General features: G+C 40.8%; 1 protein-coding gene across 8 annotated transcripts in view; it reads right to left on the minus strand.

The window, feature by feature from the left end:
* The window catches only part of KIF16B (kinesin family member 16B), a 294,883-nt gene that overhangs the window by 96,737 nt on the left and 175,899 nt on the right, over positions 1-22,247 (minus strand). For 6 of the 8 annotated variants that reach the window (XR_002136070.3, XR_016018232.1, XM_019714654.3 and 3 more), the window contains 6 exons: positions 12,959-12,991; positions 12,555-12,608; positions 9,667-11,043; positions 3,513-3,665; positions 1,537-1,633; positions 766-816 (listed from right to left, as the gene is read on the minus strand). Coding sequence is in view for 6 of the 8 variants with exons in the window: in XM_019714654.3 (XP_019570213.3) it covers positions 766-816; positions 1,537-1,633; positions 3,513-3,665; positions 9,667-11,043; positions 12,555-12,608; positions 12,959-12,991 (1,765 nt within the window). In the remaining 2 variants the exon portion in view is untranslated. The remainder of the gene's footprint in view (positions 1-765; positions 817-1,536; positions 1,634-3,512; positions 3,666-9,666; positions 11,044-12,554; positions 12,609-12,958; positions 12,992-22,247) is intronic. The other 2 variants (XM_019714652.3, XM_019714649.3) reach the window with 1 other exon arrangement.

Consider the following 22,247-nt stretch of genomic DNA (forward strand, 5'->3'; position numbering starts at 1 on the left):
GCACTGTGGATAAAAAGAAATGAAAGGCAATGTGTCCTGCTCTTCACGAGGTTTTGGCTAAAGAGATGGATGTCCAGAGCACATAATGTCATTACTGAATGACTGGAAGGAGGGCATGGTAGTGGCCAGAGTCAGGGAAGCCTATTGTGGAACCCCTACCCTTTCAACCTCTCGCTCTCTGGTCAGGGACTTACGAACACCATCTGTAAAATTTATACCACCTAGTAGTTTTGGGTTTTTTTGTTTTTTTTAATTTAAGAATATATGGGAAGGACAAGTCTCTCAGTGGAGAAAAATACAAGCAAACCCTTACAAATTGTATGCCCAAATAAACCTTGGTTTGACAATCCACCAGAGAAATAACCAAGAACCATTTCCTTTGTACTACTGCCAACTCAGTCTGTAAAATGAGCAGGGTTTTTAAAACATTGAGAAGTACTCTGTTTCATTTCCAAACCACATATCTGATTCTGATTATATAATTCTGCCTTTTAAATGCAGACCAAGGAAAAGGATACTGTTACGAATGAAAAACCGGGCAAAGCCCCTCCACCACAGCTACATGCCATTCAAATAAAGTCAAAGCAGTTTCCAACCTGCAGGATTCCGTTTTTAAGTCCATATAAGAGCTTGCCTTCCTTATTAGCCATTAATCTCACTGGAACGTTAAAATCCCAATTATGCAACTAAACATTAAGAAAATTTAATTATATGAGCATGCCATAATTTAAGGCGACCCTATCAATCTGAAAAATCATTACCTACCTCATATTTTAGCTTACGTTGAATGGTGCCATTGTGAAGTTTCTCATTATTCTGAAAAGAAAATTTTAGAAAAACCTCTATATTAAATTATAGTGTGTTCATAAAGCAGGAAAATCGACTTGGTTAGAAATATTTATGGGAAAAAATTCTAAAGAAACGTACTTATTTCAATGACAAGCCCCCTACAGAAATTATATTCCAAGGTAAACATGACTCTATCGACCCATCTGCCTGTAGGAGAACTGAACCATTTATTCTGAATCTTAAAATTCTAAGAAAAATATTAAAAGCAAGATTTCCTTAGGATACTTCTTACATTGGCTGGACAGAAATGAAATATTTTTATTTTGATAAAAATCAACTCGTGACAAGTACTATCTTCTCAAAGGTAAAACTGTATTTCTACTTGGGAAAATTTATGAAGCAAATTAAATACTTAATGGAAATTGGTTGTGTTTTGGGATAAAATAGGAAAATGTTACATGTAGATTTTTATAAATCAAACAAAGTAAATGAAGCATTTTAGGAAACTTTATATTCATTTAAGAATTTTCCCCATAAGTTTAAAACTTGAAAACAAAGTTACTCTTGAACTGATACTATTCGTGAACAGTTAGGCTCCACCCAAGCAATATTTAATTTTTTTAGGACATTTGCATCTCAACTTTCTCACTGACGAACAGTAATAAAAGAGCCTATCATCACCACTAATAACTTATTGAAAGGCTATCTGAAAATGAATGAATGCATTACTTGGCTTCTCCCGCTCACCTTCATTGTATCTGTAGATGTACTGCTATCCTTGCCAATCACACGATGCAAATCCTGAAGACGTCTTTGGACTTCTTCTTCAATGTAAGCACTGACCCTGGAAACAATGGAGATTGGTGTACTTCAACACTTCTAACCACACGAGACATTTGAGATCATTTTTTTATTATGCCCTTCATAACAGGGAACTTTCTCATTTTAAATGCCAAACATAATAACAACACAAGACCTTAAAACATTTTTCTACTTTCTAAGAAATCTAGTACCATGTGTTCACTACCTGTGTTTTCCCCAAGTGAGAGAGAACTGGATGGATAACAGAATCTTGAGAATGGAAGGGAGACTAAGTGAACCCATCCAACTCTCTCCTGGATTTCCTTAGCGGAATCCCTGCTACAAGGCAGGGCAGAATCATAGACACTGGTTTTTGAACGCTCTATGACCTTCAGTTTATTCACACACAAAAAAACTGATAGTTATTGTTCAAAACACAAAGTCATTTAAGAGGATTCAAAGTAAAAAAGAAGTGAACATAATCTTGACGAATCTTCACTATTCAAAGGGAACAATGTCGAGCATTGTTCCTGTTCTGTCTTGTCTCTCCAACTGGGTTACCTGTACCTGGCCAGGAGAGACTACATTTTAAAGGTCTCTACCTTCCAAAATGCCTGGCACAGCACCAAAACAGTGGAAACCAGAAACAGTGGACTTTTCAGGCAGTTATCAACTGAATATTTCAAGCCCCCTAGAATGTAGGTGAAATTATATGAAACACAACCAGCCACCAGAGGAACCAAGGAGACTACAGAATTTTATTTCCATCTAAAATCTTTCTAGTAGCTCAGACTGCCAAGATGGAAGTCTTACTCAGCTCCCAACTCTCCCTCCCATAGGTCTACAGGCATTGATTAGATTAATTAATTAAAATGAACTGTTTTGCATATTTACATCTTACCACACTAAAATAAAACCTGGTTTCACCTTTCTAAACATATGCATAGTCCTATAAATATTTTTGTACTACTGACCACAGCAAAACGATTGTCTGAAATGTTAAAGAGATTAATATTTTAGGTAAAATAGCCCAGAAGAATGGAGTTAGGGTAACAAAGTGCACTATTTACCTTTCAGTATTGAAAATAAAATCATGTGGAACTGAATTTGAGCAAAGTCCACTTACAAATGAATTACCTCACCAGGCTTTTAAATTTTAAATTTTAAATTTTAAATTAGCCTTGTGGAACATGCAGAACTAGATTTAAAGGGCTACAGAGGCTCATGTTATTCCAACTACATTTTGATATCCAAATATATATCTCCTAATACCCAGGGCTCAGGAATACCCAATTTGAAATGTCCCCATGACATAGATGGGATTGAGAAAAATAATTAAGTTTCTTATAGACAAAAAATGACTGAATCAATTTATCTGGGAGCTCTAAGCCACAGAGCAAATGACAATGCCACCCAAATTGAAAATCATTTTACTATAGTAACATCAGATATATAGTTATGTTATTTGTGATCATTTTGAATAACTGGTACAATTTTGTAATAGACAGCATCTATTTGTAATCAGTGACTTCTATAAATTATAGTAACTGTCAGCACAAGGTCCTTCTTTCCTGGTACAATTCAACTAACTCTACTTCTTTGTTCCTCTCAACTTGGCCACGCATCACTCCTTTCTGCATGAGCTGGTTTCTCTGGATCTTTCAAGTTTACCTTCCTATCAAACTCCTTGTACCAGCATTCCTTGGATTTAGCTGGCCAGTTCTGAGGTCTCTTGTTCCCTTGAAATGATACTTCAACCCACCACTGGCCACAGAGGTAGATGGAGACAAAGCACATCTCAAGGACACAGATTACTTGTTGGCTTTGAAAGATCCCTCCACATGCAAAATGGCCAATACGAGGTAGTGACTCATTAAATCACAACAGAAATGTAGGCATGGCATCAGTTTAATGTCCAGTACCTGGCATCCATGAGAGGAACCAGGTGAGATTTTTCATCACTGGATGACAAGCTGGAAGAAGCAGCCTTCCCCTCCAAGGTCCCACGATACCCTTTTTGAACACCATCAACCTCACAGATCTTTTGCTTCAACTGCTGGATTTCATGTTCCAACCTACAGAGATGGGAATTACATGAGTTCATCCATTAACAGTATTTCCTGAGTATCGTCACTGGTTGGGACATTGTTTTAGAAATCACTGGGGATTCAGACACAAACTCTGCAAACAGCTTTACCTTATAACAAAAAAAGGTATCACAAAACTATACGGCAACATATAAGGTGATAATAGGCCACAAAAGGGGTTCAGAACAAGTGCTATAGGCATCCAAAAGTTGACGAATTTTATAATCAATGTCAAAGATATTCCCACTGTGTTCCAAGCAAATTCTCAGAGGCAGATGTGCAGGACACTGAGCCCCCTACCCCGGCTTCAATAAAGCAGTTGTTTACTATATATCAGGATCCCACTAAATATTTCTGTTTGACAAAAGAGATCTATGCTTTAAAGAGTTTTTTTTAAAAACCACCAATCCTGGAGAACCTTCATGGTCAAGGTAGTTCCAAATTGAATCTTCAGAAGCCAGTGAAAATTTGGACATTTGGGAATGATGGTGGAGGATTCTTCCAGGTACAGAAAGGAATATGAATAAAGAGGCTAAGCCAGGAAAACCAGGAATCCACTTTGGTTAAAGCAGAGGGTGTGAAAAAGCAAACCAGTGAGAGACCTAGGAAAGCAGGCTGAGTAGCTCAAGAAACTCAGATAAACCATAAACTGTGGAACCAAACATTTCCAATAATAAATGATACATCTAATATGAGGTCAAGTGTCTGTAAGGCTGTTTTCCCACTGGCCCAGGTACACATGAATCCACGGCCATCAGGCTAGAGGGGCAAGCTTGCTAGTAAATTTGGCACCAGAGAACGCAAGACCCAGCTAGGGGTTACAGCCCACGTGCTGTGTGAACTGGGGCAAGTTAATGAAATCTGGGTCTCAGTTTCTTCATGTATCAAATAAGAGAGTCAACTCGTCTCTCTAATTTCCTTCAGATCCAAACATCAGGGATTCTATCTTCAGATGCTAACACACTGCGGTACTGCCAGCTCTCTGATAACACCAGCAGCAACTGACTGCTCTATCTTGAACATGAAAGCCACATTCTTAACTGTCAAAATGGGATTATGGAGTCACCAAGGTCAGCACTCATGGGTTCCATGGGAGGCAATGCCCTGCTTAACTCAGCCCTTCATCTATCTACTGATTAGCGAGCACTTACTGAGCTTCAACTTGCAGAACATATAACATTTTCAAAGGAGGAGGGAATAAGTTTAAAAGAGTGATGTTAGGGGCCAGGTAGTCAGCCAAGAACCAAGGAACAATATTAACAGAGTCTCAGAGATCAGAAGGAAAATGAGCCGGATGTAAGTAGGTAACCGCCAATGTTTATAATTAAGATGACGCCCACTGGAGTTGTTCAAAGACATCCTTGAGGGCTGGCACAGTGGAAGAGACTCCACAGAGCAACAGGATTTGCGAGGAGCCCTGAAAGCTGGGCAGGATTTATAGAAAGGGTCACAGCACACAGGAAGAACCGGCGTGCCCAGGCAGCAGCTCTGTGATCAGCAGACAAGAGGACAAGTGGCGAACAGTTGGGTGGTAAGTAGACCTAGATTCAAGTTGCAGCTCTGCCACTTTCTAACTGCCTGACATTTGTCCCTGATGGTTATACAATCATTGGGCAGAAAAGAAAACAGCAAATGGATTAAATTTTGTTCATAAAGCAAGCCGGCAGGGAAAGTCAAATTCAGTTCTGTTGTCTAATCTGGTTTCATGTGAATTTAGTATTTCACACTTGTGGAACTTCACAAGTGGACAGGTCAGGCTGTATGGCATGGCCTGGCTTAGCCATGAAAACCCAGAGGAATAATAAAACACGAAACACTCACAGAAAACCACAGACGCATCACAAGTAGAGAAAAGACCTCAGATTTGTTGGCCTAAATTAGGTCTTAGAAAGTCTACTCTATTAAAACACATGAAGCTAAAAGCCTCCCTTGTTTAGCTGGAGGAATGCTGACATTGGGAAATCACCTCCATGGAAGTCACACTGTATCCACTATAATAGAGTATTAATACTAAATGGCCAGGGAGCAAAGCTGGTTGACCAAAGCCAGGGACATCAAGCTAATCGCTCACGCTGCATTCTTACTGTACACTGCAGGATACAAATTGAGAGCGTGCCCTCCACTACTTTAAATTTCCTGGGGCTGGAGCTTTGACCAGCAATTTCATTTACATAACATACCTGCAATCATTTTCTTAAACCTCCGACCTATTTCTCTGAAGTAATAGCATTATGGTTTTTTATTGTTATTTGTTGCCGTTTTGCCTGAGGGAATTACCAGAGAGCAACTGTAAATAAAATCCACAGTATAAACAGATCATTTGAAAGGAGGTTGTCATGACCTTTTCAGGCATGATGGATGGGCTCCAGCTACACCTCAGAGTAGACCCTGCCTTATCATCAGCATGGATCCCGGGTCTCTACCAATGTCAAGCTGGGCTCCTAGAAGCCAGCAGACTGGGCTTCTATTGCAGCCCCTCAAGAGGGGCTGTGGGTGGGAGAAATGCTGAGGAAAGAGCAGCGTTCTAGGCCCTCCCACCTGGGCTACAGTTAGGATCTCAACTGACCAAAGGTCTGGAGCTAAGAAAATACACAGACCCCCTGACCTTGTCCACCCCATCCTGTAAGGGTGAGGATACCACAGCTCAATGATAAAACATCTGCCCAAGGTCACTGTAATGCAGGGACTCTGGTTCGGCTCCCAGTGGGTGGACACAGAATATGGTGAGGCCAAAAAGGAACAACGGAGCCATGGATAGGGGAGTCATACCACTATATCTTCGATGGCGGCTGGTCAAGACACAAAAGCAAACATCCACCAGTACCCCAACAAGGGGTCTTCCTGCACCCCAGTCTTACTAGCGGCCGGGAGAGACACAGGAAGTAGGATCCACATGATCCGCAATCCGCCATCCGCACTTGCTAGCCGCAATCCCCAGTCTGCTTCTCTGCCAACCAACCAACCCCTTGCTAGCCACAATCCACCATCTGCTTCTCTACCAACCAACCAACCCCCTAGCATAGCCACAGCAGTTATATCAGTGGCTAGTGGCTAACCGGTAACAGCTGATGGCCACCCAGCCACAGCCACATCTAATAACCGAGCCAGCACCTTTCCACCTGAGATTGAGAGCCTGGAAACTGCTCTCTGCGACTCTGTCCCCACAGTCAGCAAGGCAGAAAGTGCTGGGCTGGGCCATGAAGACCCCTTGCAGGACAACAAATTGGGTGATGTTTGCACTCTAGGCGGCCCTCAGCCCTCCTGAGAGTCTTGACATCATGTCTGCAGGGCTACCAGAAAAAGCATTCTCAAATTCCTGTATTTATTCATTTGGAGAACCTACTGTGTGGGAAGCAGGTGACAGGGGATAGGTGAAGGAAGACAACTATTCTTTCTTTACCATGAAAATAGTGCTAGTTCCTAGTTTTATTTTTCACACCACCAATAGTAATATCAGGAAATCATCACCAAACATGCTCAGAATCATCTGGAGAGTTTTGTTTGGTTGTTTACTTTTTAATACAGTATCCTGGTGATACGAGCCAAGCAAGTAGCCCAACCACAACCACACTGACAAACTTTAAGTTTTCTTTCCTATAGAGATTTTAAGTTTCCTTTTCCTTAAAGTTTCCTTTCTCCCAGTTTTTTAGCTCCTATCCCCCTGCTCCTTAATTATTTCATAAAACAGTTTCTTAATTATAAACAATAGATTGTTTTTAACCTGAATCATGGAAATCTCCTACCCCCTGCTTTAGATAATTACCCTAACACTTGTGATTTATATTTGTTGATTGTAATCATTGAAGCCTAATGTTCTTTCTAATCCATTCTGGGCCCAGCTCCTGGATAACTGACGCCACCTCAGTGACTAGTTGAATGGCCGCAGGCTCCATAAGAGCTGACGGATTTTCCATCACGTAGCCACCCTGCATCAATAGCTTTGAGCTCTGCTCTTTAAGCACTTTTAAATTTATCAATTAAAATCTATTTCTCCTCATTCAGGGGCCTTGGGATACAGATGCCCCAGCAAGGTTACCAGTCCCAACCAAAGAAGCCAGCACGGTCTTCCAGGCCGATCTCAGAACCCCTTCCTCTCATCTGAGATCAGATAGGGCAAGAGTTCCGTGAATCCCCAATAGGTAGGGACAGCTCTACGCCTCTGCCACGCAGGAAGCAGATACAGAAGAAAAGACCTCCTGTCCCTCAATTTCCCATAGAGATTTTATGGGGATCACGTCTCTCAAGGGGAAAACAAGGCAGGCAGGCAGTTAGACAGACATTGGGTCTCTGCATTCTTGCATGTCAAACACAACCCACAGAATGCAACCACTCAACAGACCTCCCCTCTCTGCCCAAAACTTCCCCTTTTTATTGTAATTATTTACCCCTATGAGGAAACAAATGGGTACAAAATACTCAACTAGATTGGACCAGTCACTGACACCTGCGCAGTAACAGCATTACGACCTTCTTTTCACCTGGGCCTCATTATACCATAATATCATACATATGCCTGGAATTTCATTAATATCATTATAACAGACTGAATTCTGGGAAGGAACATGCGTAGTCTAAAAAGATGAGGTAATAGCCGTTTGTCAATCACAGGTGTCAATCAAGTGGTCCCATGCCCAGAGAGGAACAGCCTATTCTAGAGGAAAAAAAAGGAATAAAAACTCCAAGTCCTGGTCAGTTAGGGCCTTTGAGCCACAGCCCCCTCCTAACCCTTTAGAGTGTACTTTCTCTTCTAATAATGGCCCCTGAGCCACTGCTTTCTACTCGGGCCGCTTCTACCGCATTTCCCCGAAAATAAGACCTAGGTGGACAATGAGCTCTAATGCGTCTTTTACAGCAAAAATTAATATAAGACCCAGTCTTGTTTTACTATAAGACCGGGTATAATATAATATAATATAATATAATATAATATAATACTGGGTCTTATATTAATTTTTCCTCCAAAAGATGCATTAGAGCTGATGGTCCGGCTAGGTCTTATTTTCAGGGAAACACAGTACTTCTTTGAAGTGTACTTTTTCTTCTAATAAACTGTTCTTTCACCATTTCATTTCTGTGTCTCGTTCAATTCTTTGCTCGAGACGCCAAGAACCTGGACACCACGCCGAAGGGCCCATCCTCTGGCAAGGTAGCAGCTAGGATTCCCAGTTTTCCTCAAAGTCTGGGTGTGACCTGTGGTGTGGGAACCTAGCTCGGACTCCTCCGGATTTGACCCCCGGTGTAGAAACCAAGCCCGGACACCGCGCCGAGAAGGGCCCACTCTCCGGTAATACTGGAGCCTCCTTTCAAATCCTGTAAATCCTCAGGGTGTGAGAAGTATTGTTCCCTTCCCTACCAGGTCTGGAAATCAGTCCACTCGTCAATCTGTGAACACAGTGGGGGGGAGGGGCTTTACTGTAACTCTGGCTTGTCAGGGAAAAGATGTAAAGCCAATGAGGAAGGGAGGAGGGAAAGAGAGAATGGAGCAGAGTGAGGAAGAGGAAAAAAAGCACAGAAGGAAGGAAGAAGGGAGAGAAGGAAAGAACAAAAGGTGGGAAAGAAGGAACGAGGGAGAGAGGGAGGGAAGAAGGAAAAAGGAAGGGAGGAAGGAAACGGAAGGAAGGGGACAGACCAGAGGGAAAAAGGGAAAGGAAGAAGGAATCAAAGGTGGAAGCTTTCAGTCTTTGACATTTATCAAATATTAAAACATACACATTCCATAAGTCAGTGGGCTAATGGACAAGGGTTGTGCTTTTGTTTGTGTGTTTGCTTTCAACTTTAAACCAATGATTCTAAAACAAGGATCCTAAAGGGAAAGTGAATGTTTAGGGGTATTTTTCTCAGGTTGGTAGAATAAGCATTTGCCTGTGTACTACAGAATATAAAAGCTAAAAAAGAAAATTACTTTTTAAAAAGACAGTGAGAGACTCATTATGCGGGTAAAAAGCACGCAATCATGACGGTTTGCCGTACTTTTCTTTCCCAGTCTCACCTCTCCCCGTCCTTCTCCAGGGCTTCCTGCTCAGCTTCCAGGCCGGCCTGGAGCCCTGACTGCTGGCTGCTGCTGCTGCTGCTGCTGCTGCTGCTGCTCAGAGTGGCCAGCTTTTGTCTCTGCTCGTCCATCTCCAGGCCCAGGGTGGAGCGCCTCTGCAGGGCCGAATGCCTCCTCTCCAGCCGGGCCACAGCGAGCTCCAGCGCCTCCCTCTGCTGCTTCTCCCGTGATTCCAGAATCTCCTTTTCCTTTTTCCTCACTTTTTCTTCCTGACGTGCAATGTTGGCAGTGAATTCAAAGGTGGCTTGGAGCTTCTGCAACTGGCTCGCGTTGGCTTGGTACTGTGCAAGCTGTTCTTCTTTTTCCTCCATTTCTTTTTCTACTTGATAAAGTGTGTTGTCTAAGCCGAGAGGGCCTCTGTCAAGGACTTCCAGCGCTCTCTGCTTTTCTTCTAACAGAGTTGGCAAGTGCTTCTGCAGGAGGTACTGGAGCTGGCGTTCTTTATGTTGCAGCCTATATTCTGCTGGCCTTATCTTCTCTAAATCTTGAGCCACCTGGGTGACATCTGTGACACTATCATTACTTTTTTCCAACAACCTAACTTCCTCTTCATTTTCAGATCTTAAACACTCCAGGATTTCCTGTTCTTCCTCGACTTCCTTTCTCAGAAGGTCCTTCTGCTGAACCAGGTCCTTCTCCAAGTTGGCGAGCTTGATCAGCTGCCTTCGCTTGAACTCTAAGAAATGCAGCTGAGCCCTTTCTAACTCCTCGCGGTCTTCCTCGCCCTCGGCCCGGGCGTCCTTCACCCGCAGCAGGGACTCGCGGATGCATTCCAGGTCTCTCCTCTCCTCCTCCAGCCTCTGCACCTCCCCGCGCCGCAGGAGCGCAATCATCCCCTGCTTCTCTCGGAGCTGCCCTTCGAGATGGGCCACGAGCACAACCTGCTCCTTTTCTTGCTCCTCCAGCCTCTTTTTTTCCAGTTCAAGCTTGGCATATTGTTCGTCTTTTTCCCTTTTGAGCCGGTCCAGTTCTTGAAATATCTGGATCTTCTCGGCCTTCTCGATGTTATTGAGTTCCTGGAGCCGCTGGAGTTCTTCTCTGACCAGGAAGAAGCTCTCTTCTTCTTGTTTCTTCTTCTGCAGCTCGATTTCCTGCTGCTCCCTCAGTCTCTCCTCTTCAAACTTCTCTTTTTCAGCAAGCAGGTCCTTCAGCCTGCTCTCGATGTGGAAGCTGCGGCGTTTGAGGCTCTCCTCTTGCTTGCGGATCTGGAGCTGGACGATTTCCGTCTCCTTGCGCTGACTCTCCACCTCCTGCTGCATCCGCTCTAGTTCTGCCTTGTCTGATTTTTGCTTTTCCTCCATTTCTTCTATGAGTTTCCTGAAATGCAAAATGTTGACAGATCATTTTTTGATCACTGCTCAAGTGTTGCCACAACTTTCCCCTAACTGAAATGTTCTAAAAATAAATATAAAACCAAACCCTTCACTGTAATAAAAATGCGGGAGAACTGCTTTTCTTTTCATTTTCAGCAGCAGGCTGTTTAATTTATTTTTATTTTTTTTTCTTTACTCTGTAACTGTCCAACATATCATTTGCCTAATCTCTTTCAGTTGCCTCTGATATCATTTCTTTGTAGACACTATAAGTATAATGTGTTATGCATGATATAATTTTAAAAGCCCCCTGAGCTCAAAGAGAAAGAACCATGCTCAATTTAAATTTAAATGTGAATAATTTTATTCAGTCCAATGGCTGCAAAGTAACAGAAATTCAGTTAAGAGATGACATTAAATAAAAATGCTTATGCTGCCCTCAACTCATTGGGGTCAAATATCAAAGTCAGGATAATCAACAGTTCATTGTTCCAGCTCAAATAACTACATGCTATTTAGCATTTAAACACGAGTTTAGAAAAAATTGTAATAACCAAATGGCCCAAAATATTAGTTTATTAATATATAACATTGAAATGAACAGTCTCCATTAAAATACTTAAATGCATGGTTCCAGGGGTTACAAGTCATGTTTTGTCTAGGACAATAAACGACTCCCGCTGGGTGCTAAATCAGTGTTTGGAGGTTGGAATGGCCTCCAAAGCAAGAACACAGAATATGTAAGAATACTGATATATGGCCTCCATCTACTGATCCACCAAGGATCTATCATTTATGGTGCTAAAGACTAAACTAATTTATCTGTAACATCTAAACTCCAGATTCCAGAACATACCAAATTTATAGATTTTCTATCGCCTTAGTTTCTACTCCAATATCTACCCTTGATTCAGTTCTTGGATTGTTAAATAGGTCAGGAAAAAGAGAAGAAGAAAATACAATTTTATCAAATAATTATACTCAGAACATATAAAAAACTCTCCAAAACACACACACACACACACACACACACACACACACACACACCCCAAAAGAAAAGGGAGCAAAGAATACAAAGAGGTGAATTACACAGGGAAATACAAACAGCCAATCAGCATAAGGAAAGGAGAGATGTTTAAAAGGGGGGAGGCATAAGACAGGAGAATTGTCATTCTTTCGGCTTTTTAAGAACTCGGCAGATATTTTTAAAGAAGATATACCTTTGAGTTAAATGTAAACAAGTATATATTTGGTGTATTTAATGAGTATATTAAATTTGCCTACTGATTATTTCTCCTTTCTCACAAGTATTTGAAGATGAACTATTTAAAAAAATTCAAATATGAAGTTTGAAAAACTAACAAGCTGAAGAGAAATGACCTACAGTCATTAGACATGTAAACAACAGACACAGAGCCAGAAGGAGATATTAAAACACAGATAAATCAGTTTAGGACATTATCATATTAATCTGCAACTGTAGTAGTATTAAAACTCGTACCCCACATGGCTTACCTTTTACTTTCTAATTTTTCAAGTTCTTCACGCTGTTGCCGCTCAAATTCAAGTCTGATAAAATCAAACGAAAATGAGTCACTTTCCTAAAAGAGCTTTCCTCTCTTTTTCACCCTCTCAATAGTTATGTATTACAAAGCATCAGTTATTCGAGTACTATTTTTCATTACTATGGATTAGCAAGTTTAAATGTATACTTTGCTCTATGACCATGATTAGAAATTAGACATACTTTTGGGTGCTTGAATTCAGACTGAAAAAGAACATACTTTACTTAAAGGAAAACAAACAAAACATGACTGTACTGAAAAAACAGAGTTAAAGGAGACTTGTACATGATAATAAGTACATCTATTCTATGCAGCTTAGTCACTGACGAGTATATAAAAATGTAGAATCTCTACCTTAGACAGATGGGTCCTTTTATAGGGTAAAGACTGCCAGGAAGGAGAAAAAGAGAGAGAGAGAGAGAGACAGAGAGAGAGAGAGAGAGAGAGAGAGAACAGACATCAATTAAAAGAATTAACCAGGAGAAACATCAGGAGAGAAGCAGTTAGGTACTTAAAAGCCAATAGCCATACAGAAATTGAAATGTCTTTTTATACATATCACATTTCAATTTCTTGAAGCAAACACTTGAGTTAGCTCCGTTGTTTTGCACACTTCCCATAATAATTATGGCACTAATAACTGAGTACCAATAATTGCGAACAGTAATCACATTCATATTTTTACTACTTCATAGTTATACTGCACATAAGTTCGTCAAGATGCCCTCGTAATTAGTAGTTATATGATATAGGGATTACTGGGCGCTATATAGATCACGAACAGATTTACCACAGTGGTAGCAAAATAAAGGGAGCTGGGCCCTTGGGAATTTTAAGACAACTTGTTAAACTGTTGGTAACAAAACTTGGTTTCTCCTCAAACACTAAATTCAATTACTGCAAGATTTCACTATTCCTATTAAACAGCATGAACTATAATTCTTAAACTTACACTTAAATGTTCCTGTTGTGGCAGATGGCAGATACATCTAAAAAGTTGAACGATGGAAAAATTCACCATAAATTGTTTTCCTTGGATAATACGCAAATCCAGATTGGCAACAGTTACCTTTCTAAATAAGCTAACACATATTTCAAATAGCTCTGTTACCAACTTAAATTGGGCTAATACTGAGAGTAGGATGTCTGATGGCTTTTGTAAGCAGAACTGAGTGCTATGTTGAGTGATTTATACATGTTTGCTTACTTTGTCTTCCTAGCAAATCCTTAAGATAGCAAATAGTATCTCCATTTAACAGATGAGGAACCAAAGCTTGGATATGTGAAAGAACCTATCCAAAGTCATAATGGTACGTAAGATGTGGTGGAGCCAGGATTTGAACCCATGGCAGCCTGCTTCCAAAATATCCTCAATTAATTCATTTTATGAGCAATGCTCCAATTTGTGATATATGATAAAAAGTATTAAATCCTTCATTTAAACTTGTCACTTAGGGTTATATTTATCCTCCTATCAAATGAAAATAATCTGTAGATTATAGGCATTGCCACCCATGAGAAATCAATCACATAAATACATATAAGAGGTTTTTGCCAATTCCTGAGTCCAGCACATATATCATTATACTAAGTAGGTACAGGGCTTCATTAGAGTTAATATATGATCATTCTCTTTTATATAACAATAAACAGAACCTTGGGAATGTTTCCTAGGAGAGATTTTTAGACGTTGGTACAGTTTAGTCTTTCTAGAGATATTTATATAGTCAAACAGAATCCCTGGATAAAACACTTTAAAAACTAGAGAATTTCCTTAATGGAATTGTCTTTATTTTCTATTTTTATTTTCTGCGAACAATAGCTTAGTGTGACCATCGGCAGACACTACCACAACAATGACACAAGCATGTGGTCATAAGCCAAAAGCTCCTCTGAACATTGGGAGACCTGTGTGCGAATGAAAGTCTATCTATCACCTGAGGACTGTTTATAATGTGTGGGGGCTGGTCTCAGTGTACGACACCCTCACTTTGTTCTCTCAGCCCTAGCGGGTTGACACGTTTCTCATCCCATTTTATAGAACAGAAAATTGAGTTTTAGAGCAGGTAAGCAGCAGAGGGAGGCTATGAATTGAAATTTGGTACTAAAAATCTGTACTGACAACTATAATTGTTGCTAACAAGCTGCATAGTTTCAGGAGGTCATAAAATGTGAGTTTTAATATCTTCATCTCTAATGTGACACTCTGAGTACCTACTTTTTTTAAATGAGCACAGTGTAAGGCACTATGCTACACATAAGGGATACAACAGTCTGTACAAGAGATGTGGTCCCTGCCCCCATGGGGCTCCCATTTTGTAAGTGACAGTCACATAAGTACGGGGGGTTCACCCAGTGTGTCACGAACCAAGACTGAGCAGGAACACAGTGTTATAACACACAGAGCAGGGTACTAACCTCAGAATTTGGAAGTGCCTAGAATCAAGGCAAGCTACGCAAGGGAAGCTATATCTAAGTTCCACCATTCTTCCACGAGCATGACACAGAAATTCAAGAAAAGCTCAATGTAGCCAGATCCTGACTTGTTATGTGGGAAGTGGCAAGACATGAAGTTCAATAGGACAATAGAAGCCAGACAGGGAAGGGCCTTGACATTATATTTAGGACTTTGAATTTGACCTTAAAGATGATGGAAAAAAAGTGCCTTGGAATAGGGTTTTTGAAAAATAGATGGTGTGGTGTTCTGTGGAGAAAAGGTGGGAGGGGAACATTATGAGAAGCCAAGAAACAAATTAGGAGGCTGTTGTAGTCATATAAACAAGAGATAAGGGAGGCAGGTCCTAAGATAACTGGGATAAAGAAATGAAGATATCGTCTGATATTCAGGAGGTTGACTTGACAGAACTTGGTAACTGGTTAATTTTGTTGGGGGTTGTGATGAGAAAGGAAGAGTCGAAGTTGACCCTTAGGTCTCTGGCCATGTTCCACAGGTGGTAGGAAGGCAGAAGTGCAAAACGGCTGAGCTAAGAGGTCAGCACGTCTGACCGCTTACAAATTCTTGTTGTTATGAGACTATGTGATGAGTTATGTAACCTTGGCTGCTGAATTTTACTAGAAATTGAAGAAAATAACAAGGCTGACCTCAAAGGGTGATAGTCAGGCTCAAATGAGATAAGACATGAAAATACCTGTAGAGCACCTGCACATATTGGGTGCTCAAGTGTTGCCTCTTATTGTTATGATACACTGAAATGAGGAGCAGTGCTGGGGATGGGGCCAGCGGAGGGAGGGCGAGCAGTAGCACTGGGAGCTGTACGAGTGCTAGCACTCATGGTGGCGAGGGCGAGGGCAGCTGCCATCCACCGAAGAGGCACAATGTACCTGTTTCTGAGTACTTTGCATTTAACTCACAATGGCCTGTGTGCTAGGGCCCATCATTGCCCCATTTTACATATGAGAAATGGCCATATTGCTAGTAAATGGCAGAATCCATCTTGACTCTAAAGCCTATAATTCTAATCTCCTCTCTAGCCTGCCTTCAAGAAGGTGAACTCAATTTTACATGTTACATCTAATGATTCAAAAGTCATCCAAATTGAGATGTCCCGTAGTCAGGGGATACAAACAAAAGTACTTAGGTCTTTTATCAAAAACAAAAGAGTGGATGAAGCTACCCAAAATGTATGTGTGGACGGAGAATAAAGGAGCTTTAGTGCAAAGTCTGAAAGTACACAGCACTGCAGTGACTGGCAGAGGACAGGCCTTCACATGGGCTAGGGGTGAGGAGCAGTTAAAGACATAGAGAGATCAGGACAGGTAGGCAGAGGAAAGGAGTGTTTCAGGAAAGTAGGGATTAGTAATACCGTATTTCCCTGAATATAAAACCTAGCCAGACCATCAGCTCTAATGCGTCTTTTGGAGCAAAAATTAATATAAGGCCCAGTCTTATATTATCTAAGATCCGGTGTTATATGATATATTATATTATATTATACCTGGTCTTATAGTATATTACATAAGACCAGATCTTATATTATATTAAAATAAGACTTATAATTAATATGTCTTATATTAATTTTTGCTCCAAAAGACACATTAGAGCTAGGTCTTATTTTCGGGGTAACACGGTATGATGTGCTTCAGAAATGCCATTTAAGATAGACCCCAAGGAGAACTCATTGAACTTAGCAACATGGAGGTCACCAATGACTTTGGAGTGACCTTTGTGGATTGGGGCCAGACTACAGTGGGTTGAGGAGTGAGAGGAAAGTGGAGACCGTGACTGTAGATATGGTAGAGAGTTTTCTTGGTAATTTTCGTTATAAAGGGGAGGTGGTAGTTTTAGGATGATGGGTGCTGATTTTGGTAACTGGAAGAGACTCATGTATATTTAAATTCTGGTATAAACAAGCCGTGAGAGAGAGGGGATACAAAACTGGGGCAAGGTTGGGATATCTCAGGGGACCCTGAGTGAGCATAAGAAGAAAGAATGGACAAATGGCTAAAAGCAAGGGCTCTGGAATTGCCTACCCCAGATCAAATCCTGGCACCTATGTAACTATGGAACAAGCTCTCAACCTCTCTTAGCCCGTTTTCTCATCTGAAAATATACTAAAAATAATCCTAGTCCTTAATGGGTGGAGGATCTAATGTTGAGAAATCAGCAGTTAATAAACTTTAGCTATGAATCCTATAGAGTCCACAGTACAGTTCGGCCATTGGGACGGGAAAGAAGGAGGAAAGGATAAATGTAGACGGGATTTGACGGTGTTGTTCTCTTAGAATTTCTATATTCTCTGTGAGGTCAGAAGCCAGGTTCTCTGCTAAGAGTGAGGAGGAAGAGTAGTGGGCTTAGAGGCATAGAGAATATGGAGATTATTTGTAACAGGTGAAGGGGCCATGGGCATGAGAACTGATAAGGATAATAAGCAAAAAGGGGTGGCTAGGTATCACTCAAGCTTAGAAGCCATCAATTTACAAAGGCACCAATCTCTTGTTGCACTGAGGGGAGATGTCTAGGTATATGAGTATAGGTTCAGGGCAGGAATACAGTTCAGTGGTTCCAGCTGTGACTCTGGCAAGCGAGAGAGCCAAAGGACGATCTCAGGTTTAGGAAGAGGATGGTTCAAGTGATAGGGGTGAAGACTTGACTGGACAGGGAAGTAACTGTGTGTGTGTGGGGGGGGAACAAGACAGGGCACACAGGTGAAAGAAAGAAATCAAATTAGTTTCCACAATGAGTTATCCATGTGGAGTCACACAAGATAACGTCAGGACTTAGAAAGATGGTCAAACTTAAAAGGAAATGCCTGGAAGGCAAGTAGCTGACAACAGTTAGGAAAGGCAAAGCATGCAGAAGCAGATGCCAGAGTGAATGGATCAGGAGTGGCCTACGGATCAGAGAAAGGGTGGCCTGAGAGCAGCTTGGGGGAGGGACCCAGTCTCTGGGCTGATGAGCTCACTGGTTCCTCCTGGGGAGAAGATTTCATTTTACAATATGTGACTGGGATGGAAAAGCGAAAAGTATCTGGATCAGTGGCAGCTGTCAAACTCAGATGTAGGTCACAGCTCTGATCCCTCCTGAAGAGTAGTATCTATTGAAAAGTTCTGAGTCAAGAAATCAGATCAATGCTGTACACATGAAACTAATATAATATTGTATGTCAACTATAATTGAAAAAAATTAAATTAAAAAAAGAAATCAAAAAGATATATCCATTCTAATTCTGAATGAAGAAATATAATTTAATTATGCAAATAGGAAACTTAAGTATAACAAATAGGAAAAAAGTTTAATTGCTTTCTAAAACAGTATGTCCTTGATAAATAATGACTCCCATTTCCTCAAAAATAAGAGTAAAACAAGAAAAAAACAAAATATGAAGATGCTCAGTCTTAACTTAAAACAAAGTCCCAAAGAGTCTGAGGAGTGTGTCATAATTACAAAGTTAGGAACTATATTTTAAATATGTGTTGATATGAGCTATTGCCGGTACTATGTAACTTTTGTTAAATATTACATATTTAATAATCATACTTTAAAATGCACCTTTTTCCATAATCAATGATCATCATGCCAAATAGCAAATTTCAATAGATTGTAAAATATAAATGTGAGGATGTTAATATCAAGGACAAAATATCAACTGTAATTGTATTTTAATGTGGCTTCATTTTAAATAAGTGCCATTCACTATCTTACTTCACTGCAATTATCTTGGCCCCAAATGCTAATTTCCTAAATGTTACAGTTAAAAGGAAAACCAAAAAAGATGTAATTTTTGCAGCTGTTTTTAGCATTTTAAAATGACAATTGGAAGTACATATACTGTGTTAGGTCCAACAAAATGCTTGGCATACAACTGATTTTTATGAGAAACAGCTTTTCTTTTTTTTGCATTAAAAGACATCTAGCATCTTTAGGTGTAACTGTGCATCTTATAATTTATATTTCTGTTATCATTGGAAATGAAAAAGCAAGGGGATGGGAATTTCTCACTTTGTACCATTACACTGAAAATAAATTGTAATTATCAAAAAAAGAAATTAAAAATTTATGAACTGAAAGCATAAATATTTGAGATCTTGTGTTGTTCCAGTGGTGATTAATTTGGTACCCCTGATGTTATTTCACTTTCTAAAAGGAGGAAAATGGCTCCTCAAGTCCAGCCAACACTTGAGCCACCTCAAAGGAGGTGGAGGCAGGGAGGGTAATGGAAGCTGAGCTCCAGACTGCAATAGAACTAACTGGAAGGGAGCTCTCACCCAACAACGGAGATGAGCTGAAGGTGAGGCAGTCCCCCACGTGGATATTTTCAGCAGGTGTGAACGGGTAAAGAAAAAAAATTATTGGTCAGTGCTAGGCCTAGATTTCTCCTACGTGACTCATAGGTTATAATCAAATACAGGGATGACTTCATGGTGTGCAACCCCTGAAGCTGCACAGTGCCATGCATTCAGTCGATGCTCTACTGTCATCATCTTTCTGAAATATATGAATAGGAGGTCCCCATTTCTTTATGCTCTGAGCCCTGCAAATGATGTCGCTGGTTTTGAGCAAGTATATGTCATCTAAAAAAAAAACCAAAAAAAAAAACCTGGCCTCTTTCCTGGAATGTTTGGTGGCATTCCTCAGTCCAGATTCTGGTAAGGGACAGATGGAAAGGAGGTGGAAAGGCTAGACTCAGTGTAAGATGGTTCGCTTCTCCCAGATCCTTTGAAGGGATTTGGTTTTGACCACAGTGGGTTCTGTAATAGTTTAGACCAGAATGGCTGACCTTCTCACAATGCTACCACCCTCAGGAACTTGCAATCAGTCTCAAGTCATCTTATGAATGAGCACATTCCAAGAAGACAGGGAGAATCCATCTTAAAAACTAAAGAGAAAATTTGAATGTGGATGCTGGAGTTTGTGCAGGTTCTGCCTAATCAACTCACGGACCCTGAGAACCTTGACATTCTCGATGTTATTTAAAGGCTGAGCAGAAACCAGTTACTGGGCCAAGGCAGACACAGGGAAACTCATAAAGGGGAAAACTGGCCATTCATCCAGATTCCCACTCTTCACAGAAAGGCTTTGTGATCTTTCCCAGGTGCATCAACTCTCATGTAAACTTTCATTAGAAAGCTCAGAATAGCTGCCGTGTAGAGGCAGCTGGAAGTGTTACAGCACTCACTCCCTGTCTCCTTTCACCCCCAAATCATGGTGTAACATGCCAGGTTACCTTACAGAAAGTGGCTTATATATAACTGCAATTCAAGATGTATGTATCAAGATGGGGTCTCACAACACAATTTAATCTAAGAGGTTGTGAAATTAAACCGCTTTTGGGTAAAAGTCAGAGTTTATAACATAAATATCCCTAGCACTCTGGGACTAGTTTTCTACTAAATTTCCAAATCCCTGGTCTAGAAAGTATTCACTAAAGACTTTCCATAGACATAGAGAATATTTTGATGGTTGCCAGATGGGAGGGGGGTTGAGGGGATGGGCCAAAAAGGTGAAGAGATTAAGAAGTACAAACTGGTAGTTGCAAAATAGTCATGGGGATGTAAAGTACAGCATAGGGAATATAGTGAATAACATTGTGATAACTATGTATGGTGTTAGATGGGTGCTACTGGGGTGATCACTTCGTAAGTTATATAAATGTTTAATCACTATGTTGTACACCTGAAATTAATATAATATTCTATGTCAACTGTAATTGAAAAATAAAAATTATTAAAAACAAAACTTTCCAGGATCCCATGTTAGCCTTTGGTATTACAAACGAAAGTGCTCAAAGAAACAAGGTTCACTGTAAAAAAACAAAAACACAAAAAGCAAAACAAAAAACAGTAAAATTCGATACCATAAGCATTTTAAGTGAGTTTCTCTGTAGGCTAGTTCTCATAACAGTATAACTTACTCTAATAAAGACAGTCAGGGCCAAATGTTAAACCCAGGAGACCTATCTGATCAAGCTATAGGATCACAGCGGTTAGAACTATATGGAGACTCAAAGAGGTCATGCACTGGACTCAGCACACACCCCTACATCCTGCTCCCTCCACCCCCACTTTAAAGGTTAAGAGACTGAGGCCCAGAGAGTTTTAGAGAGAGGTCCAAGGTGACCTCCTCTTTAAAGGAGCCAAGAGTAATGCCCACCTCTTCCTACTCCTCCTCCATTCTTACTTCACCTCTGGAATTCCATCTCACCTCCTCAAGCAAACCATGCTAACTTTTACCCCAGAAATAGCTTCCCAAAAGTTAAAAATAATTCACCATACCACCAGCAATTTTGCTGCCACTTCATTCAGGCATGTATGCCACACATCCAGAAACCTTTATCAAGCACCTGCTACGTACAAGGCAGTGTATTAGACTCTGAGGGGAATACAGAATGCAAAAAGTGCCTTTCAGTCTTAAGAATGATTTGTAAGTGAAATAAAATACACATATATATCAATCACACAGAATGTGATGAGCATGACAAGAAAATTCCATTTTAAACAGGAAATAGGATGGAGGGAGAACACTTATGGCTGCAGGGAGGAGAGGAGGCCTCCCAGAGGAGCTATTCCTTCTGAGCTGGGCCTTGACAGATGGACAGAATAACCAAAGGACACAGTGTGATAAATGGAGGAAAATCTACTGGAAAAAAAACAAACAAACAAAAAAAACAGGAGAAGCAAGACAAAAGATACAAGCAAAGGAAGCAGTAAAGAGCCTTGTTTGGCTATTGCTTAGAGAAATAAAGGGCAGTGATAAGAAAGAAAACCTGGAAGTTAGACTGTGGGCAGCATATCAAAGGTTAAGCTGACAGTCTCAGAGACACCTTCCTGGGTGACCTCTCCTTCCACTGCCCTGTGTAGTCCTCTACACAAGGCACAGGATGAGATACAGGAACCAATGGTTCATGCATCCATTAACTCTTTTGTTCAACAGACCACCCATGTGTCAGGCACTGTCCTAGGCACTGTCCTAGGCACTGCGGGTGCAGCAAGAGGAACCGAGTCCTTGCTGGCATAAACCTCCCATTCTAGTGAAGGGGACAATCAACACAATGAGTGTGTTATGTGCTAAGTACTATAAAAAGAATGAAGCCAGGGTATAAAGAAAAGGGGACACTCAGGAGAGATCTGAATGAAGGGAGTGACCATCAAGATGCATCTAGTGTAAACAGGAGGGAGAAGCCAG

This window comes from Rhinolophus sinicus, chromosome 13 (assembly GCF_057876585.1).
Source record: "Rhinolophus sinicus isolate RSI-liver-muscle chromosome 13, RSI-T2T, whole genome shotgun sequence".
In the NCBI taxonomy this organism is placed as follows: Eukaryota; Metazoa; Chordata; class Mammalia; order Chiroptera; family Rhinolophidae; genus Rhinolophus; species Rhinolophus sinicus.